Source organism: Ovis aries, chromosome 22 (assembly GCF_016772045.2).
Source record: "Ovis aries strain OAR_USU_Benz2616 breed Rambouillet chromosome 22, ARS-UI_Ramb_v3.0, whole genome shotgun sequence".
Taxonomy (NCBI): Eukaryota; Metazoa; Chordata; class Mammalia; order Artiodactyla; family Bovidae; genus Ovis; species Ovis aries.
The window spans coordinates 17,466,885-17,483,721 of NC_056075.1; the positions used below are offsets into that span (position 1 = coordinate 17,466,885).

The 16,837-nt window shown below is 41.6% G+C and overlaps 1 protein-coding gene across 8 annotated transcripts in view; it reads left to right on the forward strand.

The window, feature by feature from the left end:
- Positions 1–1,616: 1,616 nt before the first annotated feature.
- DNTT (DNA nucleotidylexotransferase) overlaps positions 1,617–16,837 on the forward strand; it is a 31,993-nt gene continuing 16,772 nt past the window's right edge. For 4 of the 8 annotated variants that reach the window (XR_006057705.2, XR_006057706.2, XR_009598109.1 and 1 more), the window contains exons 1-5: positions 1,617–1,882; positions 13,139–13,313; positions 13,977–14,081; positions 15,333–15,503; positions 16,025–16,096. Coding sequence is in view for 5 of the 8 variants with exons in the window: in XM_042239035.2 (XP_042094969.1) it covers positions 1,680–1,882; positions 13,139–13,313; positions 13,977–14,081; positions 15,333–15,503; positions 16,025–16,096 (726 nt within the window). In the remaining 3 variants the exon portion in view is untranslated. The remainder of the gene's footprint in view (positions 1,883–13,138; positions 13,314–13,976; positions 14,082–15,332; positions 15,504–16,024; positions 16,097–16,837) is intronic. The other 4 variants (XM_004020071.6, XM_042239039.2, XM_042239038.2 and 1 more) reach the window with 3 other exon arrangements.

Below are 16,837 nucleotides of genomic sequence, written 5' to 3' on the forward strand. Positions count from 1 at the left end.
AATATGGCAGAGTGAATCTTGTTCAGTCGCTCAGTCGTGTACGACTCTTTGGGACCTCATGGACTGCAGCACGCCAGGCTTCTCTGTCCTTTACTATTTCCCGGAGCTTGCTCAGACTCATGTTCATTGAGTCAGTGATATCATCCAACCATCTGGTCCTCTGTCGTCTCCTTCTCCTCCTTCATTCAATCTTTCCCAGCATCAGGGTCTTTTCCAGTGAGTCTGCTCTTTGCATCTCTGGCCAAAGTATTGGAGCTTCAGCTTCAGCATCAGTCCTTCAATGAATAGTTAGGATTGGTTTCCTTTAAGATAGACTGGTATGATCTCTTTGCTGTCCAAGGGACTCTTTTCCAGCACCACAATTTGAAAACATCAATTGTTCAGCACTCAGCCTTCTTTATGGTCCAGCTCTCACATCCATACATGACTACCGGAAAAACCATAGCTTTGACTATACGGACCTTTTTCGGCAAAGTAATGTCTCTGTTTTTTAATACACCATCTAGGTTTGTCATAGCTTTTCTTCCAAGGAGCAAGTGTGAGCAGAGTTTAGATTTGCCAGTGGGGGAGACATGTGTAGAGGATGGCTTCTTGGTAGTTAAAGCACAGGTTTTATAATGAGATTAAATTCAATAATTTCCTGTTGACTAGTTCTGTGACCCTTAGCAAGTTGTTAAACCCAGTAGGGATGCTAGACAGTGTTGTTGTGGGATTCAGTCAGCTAAGCTTGTAGGTGCTTGCTATGGTGACAGAGTAGATGCTCGGGAAATGAGATCCATGAAGCGTATTGATGAAAGACACTAATTTTATTTTGCACCTAAAGTTTTGAAAATGTCTATTTATGGCAGCAATTCTCACCTAAAGATCATCCCATTTCATCCCATTGATTTTAGGCTTATATAACAGATTACTCAATCTCCTAAAGAGACAACCTCAGTCTACTGAAAAAGCTGAGATATGTATCATTTGGAACCTGAAGACTTAAGTCAAGATCTGGTTCTGCTTCTTGTTCTATGATATTTAGTACACTGAGCCTTTGTTTTATCACATATGAATGCACCAGCATAGCTAAAATGCCCACCATGAAATACAATGGAACAATCAGAGGCAACAGATTGGAACACAGAGCAGAGTGAATGGATCTGAAAGCAGAGTTCCGAGTTAAAAAAAAAAAAAAAAAAAAAGTAATCAGCAGGATGGGAAATATAACCCTGCCATTTATGTAAAATCAAAACAGCCACACACAACGAATAACACCCATACAAGCTATAGAAACCCAGTTAGCAGAGAATGCTAACTATTCAGGAGATTTAAAAAAGCATCAAAAATAAAGACAAGAGGGGTCTAAAGAAATTTGTAACCAGTAAATTGATTAATTAATTAATAAAATGGGAGGAATGATGCTTCCCTACCTTCCTCACAAAGTTATTCTGAGGATCTGATGAGATTATGCATAGGAAAGGCAAAGTTAATTTACTATTCCCATTATGATGCCCAGACTGGACAGATGAACAGAGATAGCAGTTCCCCCTGGATCTTGGGCAGGAAGCTATGAGCAGGGCAGGGCTGGGGGGGATGGTGAGATGACATCAGGGCTCCTCGTGAAGGAGGGGCAGGCTCTCCTTCTCTTCTGGAGATACCACTTGATGGCTCAGCCAGAGGCAGCATAAGCTTCTCCCATGGATCCGCTGTGCACAGCCTCCTCAGGCCCTCGGAAGAAGAGACCCAGGCAGGTGGGTGCCTCGATGGCCTCCCCTCCTCATGACATCAAGTTTCAAAATTTGGTCCTCTTCATTTTGGAGAAGAAAATGGGAACCACCCGCAGAAACTTCCTCATGGAGCTGGCTCGAAGGAAAGGATTCAGGGTTGAAAATGAGCTCAGGTAAGACATCACGAATTTCAGCTTGTGAATAAGCAGGGTTTTTGTGAACGTCTTTGGAACCCAAGGAATCTGTGTTTTCCTCTGCAAACAGAAGAGGTGATGTTCCCAGGGAACAGGGAGAACAGGTATGAGATCAAAGAACAAATCTGAGGCAATTACTTAAGGGAAATAAGATCAGTGGGGATTTGATACAATTATATTGAAACCAGTTGGCACCAAAAGATAAAGTAATTTTTTTTTGCCTTTCATTATTATGAGATGAAGTATCAAGGAATGATAAACAGAAACCTAGTTGGAAAGTTGAATGCTGAAACCACCAAGGTTTACTCTTGACTGAGCTGAACAAAAGCATCACTGAGTCCAAACAAAAACTGTCAGCTGCTTGGAGGCAGAAAGAATAGTTTGGTTGGTTGGCCAGTAAGCTGCACATCTGGCTGGGCTGAGGTGGGAAGTGTCTGTGATGGGCTAGGACTGTAGTTGGCTCACCACAGGCACCCAAGTATGGCTTTGATCATGCTTTTCTGAACTGCAGTCTGAGTGGGATTCATAGAGAGAGGGATGCTGGTTAAAGATTCAGGGGTGGCTCTGTCCAAGGGTAAAAGACACCTTGCTGAGAGTGATGAGCTCAGAGCCCAAATAAGAAGGCAACTGAAGCAACCAGGCAGGGTGCCTCGAATGTTCACCCAGTCACATCCCAGGCTGGCCTTGCTCTTTTTCTAACAGTTATGTAAGCTCTTCACGGGTCTCAAATAGATGGAAGAGAAAACCAAACAAAATCCAGACACGAATGGTATTAGAACCTTGGCATAAATAATTCCAAACAGAATTCCCAGAGGGCTTGTAGTGAATAAACAATGGTAATTGATGCAATTGGCTGGCCTCGATTGTCCAAGGAATAGGTTGATCATTTTCTTTTCAGGAAAATGTATAAGAATTCCATGTGAAAATAAATTTCTGTCTTGAAAAAAATAAGTAAAACTGACAAGCATATCCTGATGAAGTATCAGTTACACATTGCTAGAGAAATTTGTAAATACGTCAAAAGTTTGACAAAAATTTGAAATATGTCAAAAGTCAATCATCAAATATGAGTCAAATCGCATAGAAACATTTAATATTTTTACCAAAATGCCCCATTCAGAAATTCCTGGGTCTCCCATGGACTTCCTCACCCAGTTTCTCTACACTTCCAGCAAGAGCTGACTGGTTTAGTTACAGGCACAGCTGCGAGTAATGCACACGGTGGCTGAGCAGGTAGCTGGAGAGACGACTGGAGGCAAGTTTCTTCTTTTGACAAGAAAACCCAAGAGGCAGCTCTGCTGCCAGGGACTGAACCCAGCTGCTCGGGCGACAGAGGAAACTGGTGCACAGCGAGCCAACTGCTGCTGTGATGTGACTGCGGCAAAGTTCCCAGGCTGGCTGCTCAGAAGACACATTAAATACAAATGTGTTTTATGACACAAATGTAAACCACAGGAAGCAGAAGTTCTAGCTCTCAAACGGAATTTCCATAGTCAGCTGTATAGACTTTAATTGGAAAGGACAATGAAGATTATTACAGGGGAAAATCTCCAGATAAAAAAGTCTCTAGACCTCGGAGTCGGACTCTGACCCTTCCAGCCCTGTGATGTGGGGAAGACCCCCTCTCTCCTCTCTGACCTTAGGTTCTCGATCAATGGTCTGGTCTGCCTGATGTGACACCAGATGCCATGATGGATACCAGTGTACTTGGATAAATTACAGCAGCTATGTAACTGTAGGGGGGCTATTTTCTCGATACCTAGCTGAATCCATTGACCTTTCTAGTAACATCCTAAGGAGAGGGCTTTCTCTCCACAATATGAACTAGGTCAAGTGACATAAACCAATAGAACAAAGACAGGAAGGAAACCCATCAAACTGGTTATTTGTGGGCGTGAGGGTAGTAGTGAGAGATTATGGCTGCTTTTATGCTCCGTGTTTTCCAAATTTTTTTACAATGAACATATTTTTTAAATGAAAATAAAGGAAATTGTTATTTTAAAAGAAAGGATACTTCTTAAGAGGAACAGCTAGACCTCACCTTTTGATATAAAGGATTCAGAGAAAGAGGAGCTAAAAAAAGTTCTGAAAGTAGACAGTAATCTCCATAATTTCTAGCGCATTCTTTGGCTGCCAGGAGGGTTAAATCTGAGGGAAAATCTGATCCCCACTTTACCTGAACCTGAATACACAGCTTAGAATTGGTATGCCTGAAAGTATTGAGCTATCTGGAACTATTTAATTTTCCAGCATATGTATACTGTATCTTTATAGTTGGATTAGACTTCATTAATATTTATGTTATATTGCAAAAGATGCTATTCCAAGTACCATAGGAAGCTGGTTCTTTTAAAGGGAGGTGTCAAGTTCTTTGAGGCATTTTTGCACATTCATTAAAAAGGTTACTGAACTTTATTCCATGGCCAACACCCTAAATTTTAGAGCAACTTCATAATCTTCCAGTTCTCTGGGACAAGCTAGAGAAGGGTCGGAATCTAGCGTCTGTCATGTTCTTCTTTTATCCTTGATTCCAGTACTTTGAGCTGTTTTAAAACTTTATCAGCATCAACTCTCCTCTTTTTACATACTCGCTAAGCTTAACATCTCTGTCTTGACCTAAATCTTTGATGCTGAAAAAGAAAGAACCAGATAGGAAGGCTGGCTTTCCATGGTTACATCACCCAGCAGATGATCACTTTTTCTGAGTTCCACTGTTCAAGCAGTAGAAACCCACCAGAGGATACATTTCCCCTGCTTGCACCTCCATAGTTTGTCTACAAGGCTATCTTTGAAAGGCATTGTTTGAATGAAAGCAAAATATACCACCATGCTATCACAAGTTAAGGGTTCTGTTAGTACCCAAGTAGAAAGCTTGAGCCTTGTGAGCAAAGAGTTTAAAATCAGACAAGAGAGCCAGGAACTGTACCTTTGTTGTCACTTAGCATGAAAAGATAGCATAATGTATTTTCCTGGCATGTACTCAGTTTCATCTTTTTTAAAAAATTAGAATTTTCCTACCCAACGCTTTACTTCGAGCCTCCTTGTGTCTTTCATGCTGAACCCGCTTCCCGTTTGCAATAGTCATTACTGAATAAACTATTCTTACTGCTTTAATGAGTGTCCAGCTTTTTTTTTATCTCTGACAATGCCCTATCACTTCAGATCTTTGGTGTTTGAAATAAAAATATTAAAAGTCATTGTTTTGGAAAATAAACTGAACACCAGATGAAAGAGCTATTATCTGCTCCAGAAAACATGATATTGAGCTAGTCCTTCTCTAGGCTTCTTCTAAGTTCAGTGTCCAAACACATCTTCACTGGTTTCTTGTTATGTTTTTTTCCCTCACTTTTTCTCCTCCAACTTTGAATGTCTTCTCCCTACACTTCTCTGCATGTAAGATCTAAGACCCCTGGAAGCCTTTCTAGGGGAGGGAACTTCCTTCCTGGACACAGGGTGAGCCATGGCTTAGGGTTGGCCCCTGACTCTTCCTTCCACTTGGCTTTTCTCCTTATTCCTCCCCAACTCCACAAGGGAAAGGGTGTCATCTCGGCCATTGTGTATACCTCATCTTCATACTTTTGACAGTTTTCTTACACAGAGTAGGCTTCAGGAAATATTAGCTCAAAGAATACTTTATCTGGAGAATATAAAACCAACCAATGGAACTTATGACTACCAAGAGTGATTTTTGTCACTGAATTGTTTTTTACAATGTTTGGTTACCTTTTGGTTACAGTATTACCTTTGTAATCAATGAAATAATGAAGATTTTATTTTTATAAGTTCAAGAGCATGCAGTGTAGACTCTAGCCCTGCTGTTCGTCCATCACTAAGTTGTGTCTGACTCTGTGACCCCATGAACTGCAGCATGCCAGGCTTCCCTGTCTTTCACTGTCTCCCGGAGTTTGTCCTGCTTTGGTTCAAATTACTTATTTCAAAATGTGTGAACTTTAAATTAATGTAAATGTTCACGGTCTCATTTAATGTGGGCCAAAAAATCAAGGCAAGACCCTCTGTCTTCAGTATATCAAGGACTGGAAATAAAAGCGTGTCTTTACTGGTGCTAGTTGTTAGTCACTCAGTCATGTCCGACTCTTTGCAACTCCATGGACTGTAGCCTGCCAGACTCCTCTGTCCATGGAAGTCTCCAGGCACGATACTGGGATACTGGAGTGGGTTGCCATTCTCTTTTCCAGGAATCTTCCTGACCCAGGTATAGAATCCAGGTCTCCTGTGTTGCCGGCAGATTTTTTTTTTAACCATCTGAGCCACCAGAGAAGCCCCGTAAGAGTGTGGGATAAAACCAAATAAAACTGCCTCGATTTTTCAGTGTCAGGGATTCTGAAACAGATCAGTTGCTAGGGAAATTGGCAAGAGGATTTTTTTAAAAAAACTGTCAACATCCCAGTTCAATTGTAAATAACTATTTTTAAAGTTATTGTTGACAAAATAAGTGCTGTGCCAGATGGAAAAACTTAAGAATGACTTCTCCAGGGGAAGAAAACAGTTTTAAAGACAAAAAATCAGGTGACCATCCATGAGAACTGGGGGGAATCAGATAGAGATATTCAGTCTGGCTTCTCACCAAAAAAAAAAAGATGGCTGCCTATTTCTTCATGAAGATGTTTTCTAATTGTGTCCAGAGGCAAGAGAAACTAGGGGAAGAAAAAAGAAAAATCAAGGATACTGGTATCTCAGAAAAAAAAATCAAAACTGAGATTTGTGAGTTAATCTCTCAAACTTAGAGCTTTCTGAACATCTGAGGGTCATACTCATGACTCTTATAATATCTTTTATCATGTGTATTATTATATAACTACTATGTTTCTCTTAACTGCCCCTAGTCTGAGTCTGCAAGGAGATCCAACCAGTCCATTCTAAAGGAGATCAGCTCTGGGTGTTCTTCAGAAGGAATGATGGTAAAGCTGAAACTTCAGTACTCTGGTCACCTCATGCGAAGAGTTGACTCATTGGAAAAGACTTTGACGCTGAGAGGAATTGGGGGCAGGAGGAAGAGGGGACAACAGAGGATGAGATGGCTGGATGGCATCACCGACTCGATGGATGTGAGTTTGAGTGAACTCCGGGAGATGGTGATGGACAGGGAGGCCTGGTGTGCTGCGATTCATGGCGTTCAGAGTCGGACATGACTGAGCGACTGAAATGAACTGAACTGAACTGAGTCTGAGTCATTATAATTTATCTCTAGCTTAAGGAATAATAGCCATAAAAGTCATGGGTCTGATATACATAAATTAAAAATATAGATTCAATTAACACATAAACTTCTAAGATGTTCTGTTGTGTACTCCCTAAAATTGTCTCATGTACCTGTAGAGAAATGAGTACTGGGTGGGGAAACATTGCTATAACTGAGCCCAGAGTCCAGCATGGGGATCCCATCTGAGCTGGTGCAGGTAAAGAGTGATCTTCCTCTCCAGCACTATTTCACAAGGTGGAGTTATTGGGCTGTGAGATGGTTTTGAAATATGGCAGACCCCATGGAGCAATAAGAACTTTCCCTTCCCTTGCCTTGGGAGGGCTGGTGGACCCAGCAGAAATGGCACCATGTGGCTTTTAGGGGCTGGGTCATAAAAGGCCTCAAGGCTTCTGCTATTCCTTGGACCCAGAGCCTCAGGTAAGAAGTCTGAGTTGCCCCTGAAAGAGGCCACTTAAATGTGCTCAGGTGGCAGATGCTGCTGAGCCCAGGCTCCCAGCCACTCTCACCAAGGTGCCAGACTCGGGCTGCATGGAACATCAGTGCCTCCAAGAGCTGCGTATAGAACAGAAGGATGGCCCAGCTGAGCTGCCTGAATTCCTGACCCACAAATTGTGAGACATAACAAAATTGTTGCCTTTTAAAAGCTACTACGTTTTGAGATAGTTGGTGTTGCACCAGTAGATAACTAGAAGTGACTGACTACCATATGTCAGAATCACCAAGGGAACTTGTCAAAATGCGCATTTCTGGGCCCTAGGTGAGATTTACTGAATCTGAATCTCTGGTAATAGGACTCAGGCATCTGAATTTTGGGCCAGCATCCTTGGTGCCTCTAGGAGACACTACAATTTTAGAAACATTCCTTCAGAGCTATTCAGTTCAGTTCAGTTCAGTCACTCAGCTGTGTTCAACTCTTTGCAACCCCATGGACTGTAGCACACCAGGCTTCCCTGTCCATCACCAACTCCCAGAGCTTGCTCAAACTCATGTCCATGGAGTTGGTGATGGCATCCAACCATCTTATCCTCTGATTTCCCCTTCTCCTCCTGCTTTCAATCTTTCCCAGCATCAGGGTCTTTTCCAATGAGTCAATTCTTCACATCAGGTGGCCAAAGTATTGGAGCTTCAGCTTCAGCATCAGTCCTTCCAAAGAATATTCAGGACTGATTTCCTTTAGGATTGACTGGTTGGATCTCCTTGCACTCCAAGGGACTCTCAAGAGTCTTCTCCAGCATCACAGTTCAAAAGCATCAATTCTTCGGCACTCGGCTTTCTTTCTAGTCCAACTCTCACATCCATGCATGATCAATTCATTGTACCAGTGGTCTCTCTGTTGACCATTACTATGAATATTGCCATGAGCTGGGCACCAGACATGATCATCACCAGGCAGGTTAACACTGTCCCTGCCTTCAGGGATGCCAAGGACCAAGCCAAGTACATTTCAATTTAGCACTACTTGAAGAAAAGGGCTCTGCATGGTTTTCCCCGGGGGAATCTGAAGGCCAAAGCCTAGTTCAGAATTTTTGTAATTGGTTCACAACTTCCCAAACCTAGTCCAAGGCAGTGTTAATTGGTCATGGCTAAGAAACTAGGTAACTTAGAGAAGGGAATCCATTGATATTTCAGAACGGCCATCTCAGCAGGACCTTGGGATCTTTAGAAGACGTTGAGGATGGCTGCCTGAAGCTTGCTGCCACCTTTTATCTTAAGAAGAAAGCCCAGGCCTTCGGGGGCAAGGCAGAGACTATCTCTGCCCCAATCCCAGGTTTATTTGTCTTTGAAAATGACATTCATGCATATTTGTTCCCTTACACAGAAAACTAACAATAAACAATTCATGACAGAAAGTGAAAAAATATAGCAAAATACTTAACAGCAAACAAACAAAACCTCACACAGGGGTCTAACCACAGTCTAGCAGAACGTTGAGATTGCTCAAGTCATGCACACCTGGGTTTGAATCTTGCCTTCATGTGACCTCTGCAGGCCTTGGTTTTCTCATCTTCACTGTGATGATGATGGTGATGTTGATGACGATATTCATTCTGATGTTATTCCTTTTGAGAAAAGGAAATATTCTCATTGGAAAACGCACAGAGTCACAGAGGGGTAGCTAAGTGTGGCCCAGCACACAGGTTTTATTTTATTTTTTGGCCATGCCATGCGGGATATGGGACCTTGGTTCCTGACCAGGGACTGAACCCATGCCCCCTACTAGTCATAACCACTGGACCATGAGGGAAGCCCCCAGAACACAGGTTCTAGATTACAATGGACCTCAGATTAAATCCTTGCTCCACCAGTTATTAGCTGGGTGAATTTTTAATGTCTCCCAAGCTCTCTTTTCTTATTATTGGAGATAATCATACCTACCTATTTCATAGAATTATTTACAATTAAATGAAGTAGTGTATGAAATTAATCTACAATGATTCTGGCACATGGTGATCTATTAGTATCTTCAATACCAGAGTGCTCAGGGCAGAGAGAAAACCATTATACCAGCAAACAGCTGTCACAACACAGCAGTAAGACATTGTGTGCAGAACACACCAGAGCAGGTGACCCTCCTTGGTAATCCTGTCTGCTAATGGCTCAGCACAGACAGTGAACAAATGCTTTATTGTGGTGGTCTGCAATGGAACCCACAATATCTCTGAGATGTGCCTGTACTATGATGTCAAAGTTTCTAAGACTGACTGTCAATCTCTCACTTTGTGGGAACCAGTGACAAACAGTAATGAACTCTGAATAGCACAATGTGAATGTTTGATTTTTTTTTTGTTTTTGTATGTACTTGATAATTGTTGTTTTGTTTGCTAGTTGCTTGATGAGCAGGGGTTGGAAATCCAAATCGGAATCTTCTTTCATACGCTACATAACTTATATTCCCAAATAAGCTTATATGAATTTAGTAGGAGATGCACATGGTCCTTATCCAATAGGGTGAGCTCAGACATCCCCACACTGTCCTGGGGAATCCCAGGTGAAGAGGTACTGAGGGTGGTGGTACATGACTGGATGATGACAGGCCTAAATTTAGAAGTTGAGCCCCAGAGCTCTTCCTCAGCACACCCATCTCCCTCTGAGGTTTAGACAAAACCCTATTTAGAAGAATAATAGTACTAATAAGCATAATAAATAATATAATAATAATGTTTCTCTTCAAAGGGCAGAAACATAGAAAGAATAATACTGTCTAACCCTGTTGATTCTTCTGTGGTTTTCTTCAAGTCTTGAGATAGACAATCTTCCAAGGAGTTTACTATAAGTAGTCTTTGGAATCATATGCACCTGGAATAGGGAAGCAGCTAGCCGTCTTCCCCTGGCCCTTTTAAAAGGCGGTTTTATCTCGACTATTTTCTGCCGGGGCCCGCTGCACATCCTGCCATCTAGATGGTCTCAGCTCTGGTCTCCAGTCCCACTGCCCTCCCAGCGCCAGCCCCAGAACCCAACTGTCAGCCAAGTATACTTTTTCTTATTATTTTTGATTAGTTCAAGTATTTTTTTTTCACTTTACAATATTGTATTGGTTTTGCCATACAAGAGGGTGTGGAGAAAAGGGAACCCTCTTATACTCTTGGTGGGAATGCAACCTAGTACAGCCACTATGGAGAACAGTGTGGAGATTCCTTAAAAAACTGGAAATAGAACTGCCTTATGACCCAGCCAAATATTTTTGTTTGGATCTCCAGCCATCCTTTCAAGGCAGCCTGCCTGAAATAAACTTCAATTTTGTTCCCCACCCCTTCCTCCAAAGAGATGGAACTTCCTAAATCCCTATTTCTACCAAAAGTCATAACACTTGAGTGTGATAGATAAGCTGGAGTAATAGTTGAGTCTATTCCCCACTTCACTTTTATAGGTGATGCCAGCTGTCCATCATATGTCTCCTTTGCCTTCCTTTCTAGCGCTGTAGCAACCAGACTGAGGTTTAAATCATCTTATATCTGGTCCAGTGATTCATCTTTTTAAGTAGCTCCCCAAAGCTCCCCAACCCATGACTCCCCCCTCCAAATCATTATGAATACCAGATTAGTCTTTTAAAATAACACTGCAATGCTATCCATGTCCTGCTCACAAAAAACTTCAGTGGCTCCATAATCCCAGAACATAAGATCCAGCTTTCTCAATCAGGCTTCTAAGACCCTCTGTAATGTGGTTACCCCACTCAGCCACATCTACAGCTACTTCCCAACAGAAATTCTTCATTCCAATCCAGGCCATTCTCCTTCCTTTCCTCTGACCTTTGAACCTTTTCTTCCAGGAAGATCTAAAGTGCTACACTCTTGGTACCTTATCCTTCCCATGTATCCAAACTAGGCACCAACAAATCCTGCTTTTCTACAAAGCCATCCACCTCTCCCAGTTCAGTTCAGTTCAGTTCAGTCGCTCAGTCATGTCCGACTCTTCACGACCCCATGAATCGTAGCACGCCAGGCCTCCCTGTCTATCACCATCTCCCGGAGTTCATTCAGACTCACGTCCATCGAGTCAGTGATGCCATCCAGCCATCTCATCCTCTGTCGTCCCCTTCTCCTCCTGCCCCCAATCCCTCCTAGCATCAGAGTCTTTTCCAATGAGTCAGCTCTTCTCATGAGGTGGCCAAAGTACTGGAGTTTCAGCTTTAGCATCATTCCTTCCAAAGAAATCCCAAGGTTGATCTCCTTCAGAATGGACTGGTTGGATCTCCTTGAGAAGGACTCTCAAGAGTCTTCTCCAACACCACAGTTCAAAAGCATCAATTCTTCGGTGCTCAGCCTTCTTCACAGTCCAACTCTCACATCCATACATGACCACAGGAAAAACCATCCCAGCCCACACTAAATTATTTTCCCTCTTTGTATACCACTTGCAGGTCCTGCCTATGTCATAACGTATTAACCGGCTGCTTCACAGAAGATGCTGATGCCCAGAAACTTTCCTTTTCTTGTTTGGTACCCAACCCCTTCCCATCACCACCACAGGGAACCTAGGGCTGTGAGTAGAACAGTGAACCAAGAAATACTTAGTGTATCTAAGAGTCAATCAAGAAAAGGAGAAAGAGGAAGAAGAAGTCAAGCAAGAAAAATGGGAAAAAGAAGAAAAAGCAATTCTATTTTTTTTCTCTTCAATGCCTATATATGCTATTTGTTTTTGCTATTTCCCAGATTTGTAGACAATTTGAACTGAAGGAGCCCTAAAAATGATTAGTTCCAGTGATATAATGCTGATTTCAAAGATTTGTTAAAAAATAGAAATAACATATTGACCAGAAAAGGCCATCAAAAAAGATAAATATCATTTACCAGCTGTGTGACCTTCAGGATGTCCTTAACCTCTCTGTTCCTTGTTTTTGAAGTGTGACTAGTATAATATTTACTTAAGAAGCTATGTGCGTATTAAAAGAGATGATGATGTATGTGAAGTACTTGGACAGTGCTGAAGCATGCTAAGTGCTCAGTACTTTTTTAGGGAAAAGATACAGGGTCTTACGACACAGAGTTGTGCCTTGAAAAACATGCAAAGCACTATTTCCCAAAGGCTGGTCACCACCTATCAATGGCTTGTGAGATCAATTTAGTGGGATGTTATATCCATATCAACATCTACATCTATATCTATTTTGGGTCATGATATAAAATGTGTTTCTAACTGTGGATCACATACAAGTTTGAAAGGCACCAGGTTAAAACCCTCTGCAAAATAAAAATGAAATGGCACACCAAAGCCACAGGCAGAGTGCAAGGTGCTAATTTAAGAACGATTTCATCCTCTATCCACTCTGGACCTTTGTTTTCCACTAACATCACAATCTTACTAATGTTTTCTTAAGTTTTCTTGCATCTGATATGTAACATAGACCACGTTGCTATGCTAATTGAAGTTGAATTCCCTGGCATGGACGCCTAGGTTCTCCATGCCTATGGTCAGGTCTACTGTGCATCTTTCTCCATCAGATGGAATGCTCTGAACACCTCAGGGAAAAGAGAAGAGGTTCTCATTCTGAACATCTCTGTCTTATTCTGCAGTGATTCTGTCACCCACATTGTAGCAGAAAACAACTCTGGTTCAGAGGTTCTCGAGTGGCTTCAGGTACAGAACATAAGAGCCAGCTCACAGCTAGAACTCCTTGACGTCTCCTGGCTGATCGAAAGTATGGGAGCAGGAAAACCAGTGGAGATTACGGGAAAACACCAGCTTGTTGTAAGTGTCCTGAAAGTGGTTGCATGTGGGCTACAGACTCAACAGACGAGTTAAACCCCAGGTTCTCTGCTTGCTCCCTGTGTGAACTGTGGCAAATCACTTAGCTTTTTTGAGCTCTGGTTTCTTCCTTTACATTATGAGAACAGTAGTGTCTGCCTATCTTGTAAGATGGCTTATGAGGATTAGAAGAACACACATGGAAAGTGCTTAAGACTGAGCCTGATCTATATACGCGTGTAATAAATGGTAGCTATTTTTACAAACAAGTCTATACACAAATATCTCAAAATATTGAAGTCTTGATGTTCTAGCATCCAGGAAAGTAGAAGGTTCTTATTTTTTTCTTACCTTGATCATTTATAAAGAAAAAAAATTAAACTTTTAGTTCCAAACTCTTCACCACTGGACCCTAACTATGTAAGTTCACAGAAAAGGAAAATGATGTTTAATCGGTAGTTCTTTTTCATGTTACTTTTTCAGATCACAAAAATAATACATGTAAATTATAGCAATTTCAAATATTAGAAATGCATAGAACATAAGACTTGAGCCTCCTATAGTATTATTCTCTTTCCAGAGACAATTACCATTGAACTGCCTCATTTTTCTTCATACACATCTATTACTATTTTTTTTTAAATAGATGCTTATACATTTGTTTAGGTGAGAACAGACTATTCAGCTACCCCAAACCCAGGCTTCCAGAAGATCTCCCAGTACGCGTGTCAGAGAAAAACCACTTTAAACAACTATAACCACATATTCACGGTAATGGAGCTTTACAACAACAACTATAGCAAATGTAAGGCTTGCTGCTTCTTTCTGTGGCTCTCCAATTAAATTATGAATTTTCTTAAAAATCTAGGAAGGTTTTCCCCATTCTTACCCACTCCCCTAACATGAGCTCTGGTTCCTCTTTCTGTCAAGAATGGGTCTCCTTCTATTACGGAAATAGACAATATATTTAGAGCATATTCTTTAGAGAAAGTAACTTATGATTTATTGGGAGTTGTTACTAATGGATGCAACACTTATCAAAGGCAAATATTCTGAATAATTAAATACAGACTGTAATTAGTCCACTACATAATAAGAGCAAATTGCATAGAAATAGCAATTGTGCATAAACAGCTTTGTTGGGAAGACATAAGATTGAGAGTCAGCAGACCTGGGTTCAGCCTGATATTAACTATCTTGGGCAAGTCAGTTTCTCTCTCTGAGCCTGTTTCCTCATCTGCTTAATAAGGTAGATCATCTCTAAAGCCCCCTTCAGCCCTGAAGTTTCATAATTATGCTTCAAAATGACCTGAACAAAACCATAACTGCTTATCCTCCAGCTTACACTCAGTAGTCAAATGGATAAAACATGCATTAGTAGATTGAATACAGAACTTCTCCTTTCTAAAATTCTAGCCCTAGGTGTACAAGGAAGCCCAGGAAATTGCAGCTACTGAGCACCCTGAGGATCATGCCACACAGCTGTAGCTACTTCCTCCTCGGCCAGAAATACAAACATGCCGTATCTTAAATAACCCCCTACCTTAAATAACCCTGCCTGTGGGTTTGTGCCACTTCTGATCATACCCACTCATTCAACATATCTATACTAAGTGCTGACTCTGTTTCACCAACAAGCTAAGAGATAGGATTTTCCAGTGATCAAGGCAGAATCCTGGCCACAGGGTGGTGGGAAAGTCAGCAAACAGGGAAGGATCTTGCCAAGTAATGACTAAGAAGATGCAGTGAGCAAGAAGTCATTTTTCAGTTAAATCATTCCTGAATATCTAATGGCAGAGAATTCCAAGTTTCCTTACAAAGCATCCTGTGGCCTGTCTTTTCAACTCAACTCCGCTCACCCAACCAGGGAGAAGTGAAAAAATATAGGACATCCAATCCTGACCTTTGAGGGAACAGGCATTCTAATATTTAACAGAGAACAAGAGGCATTTGCAAGGGACTGTTGGCTTGGGGGCTAGTGGCTAGGAAACTGTATTTTGCTCATCTAGTTTTATTCTTTAGGATGCCTTTGAGATACTGGCTGAAAATTCTGAGTTTAAAGAAAATGAAGTCTCTTATGTGACATTTATGAGAGCAGCTTCTGTACTTAAATCTCTGCCATTCACAATCATCAGTATGAGGGACACAGAAGGAATTCCCTGCCTGGGGGACAAGGTGAAGTGTATCATAGAGGTAAGGGTGAAAGGTGATTCGTTCCAGCTCCTAATAGTTAGCTACTGAGGAAGGGAGAGAGATGCAGTTAATAAATTTTCCTGTTAACTATAGATGTGGTATTCATTACTTATTTTCATTTCCCTCTGATTTATATTATATGGATATATAGTATATCACATATACATATTACATAGATAGCTACACATGTATATTGTGTCATTCATAGCCCAACATTATCTCACTTGGAGCTGTGTGGGGCCAGCTAGTGAGAAAATAACTCTCCTGTATTATTAATCTAACTCTATTTAGAGGAGGTTGGATGGCTCTGGGGCTTCCCAGGTGGCACAGTAGTGAAGAACCCACCTGCCAAGGTAGAAGACGCAGGAAATGCGGATTTGATCCCTGGGTTGGGAAGATCCCTTGGTGAAGGAAATGGCAAGAATATTGGAGCAGGTTGCCATCTTCATATCTAGGGATTTGAAAATCTCAGATTGTGATTAACATCACTAGTGTAAAATGCTTTTCAAATGTCCATGCAGGAAATTATTGAAGATGGAGAAAGTTCTGAAGTTAAAGCTGTGTTAAATGATGAACGATATCAGTCCTTCAAAGTAAGTGATTTGTACATGTATTTTTCAAAACTAGGTTTTCAGTTGATCCTGTTATTCTAAGTAGTTGTACTGATCAGCTTGGGGTGCCATAACACAAAGCCACAGTCTGAGTGACTTAACACATGATTGTTTTTTCCCAGTTTTAAAGGCTGGAATTCTGAGATCAAGGTGCTGGCATGACGGGGCTCTGGTTAGGGCTCTCTTCTTGGTTTGCAGGCAGCCTCCTTCTCAACCTCCCCTCATATGACACACACAAGGAGAGAGCAAATTCTCTGGTCTCTTCTTATAAAGGCACTAATCCCACCACAAGGACCCCATCCTCATGACCTCATTTAACCTAATTACCTTCCCCAAACCCCATCTCCAGATACCATCATATCGGAGGTTAGGGTTTCAACATATGAATTTGGGAGGAAGGGTCACAACTGAGTCTATAGCAGTGATCTACGAAGCAAATGCCTGAATAAATACGGGTGCTTGAGCTTATTGCCATGCTACGGTGAGATATAAATGACCTTACCTCCCAGAGGTTGTCACTCCTGGGTACACTAGGACTATGAGACAAAACAAACCTGCTCTCAGAGAATCAACCTGTGCTGGAAAGCTCCTCGCTGCATCTTGTCTACTCTGAGGCAGGATTTATTACCTCCCAGTGTTCCCTATCTCTGAGTTGCAATAGGCAGAGACTTCTACCAATCCCTTTGGTTCAGAAGTGATGCTCAGGCCTCAAAGGTAGTTGAG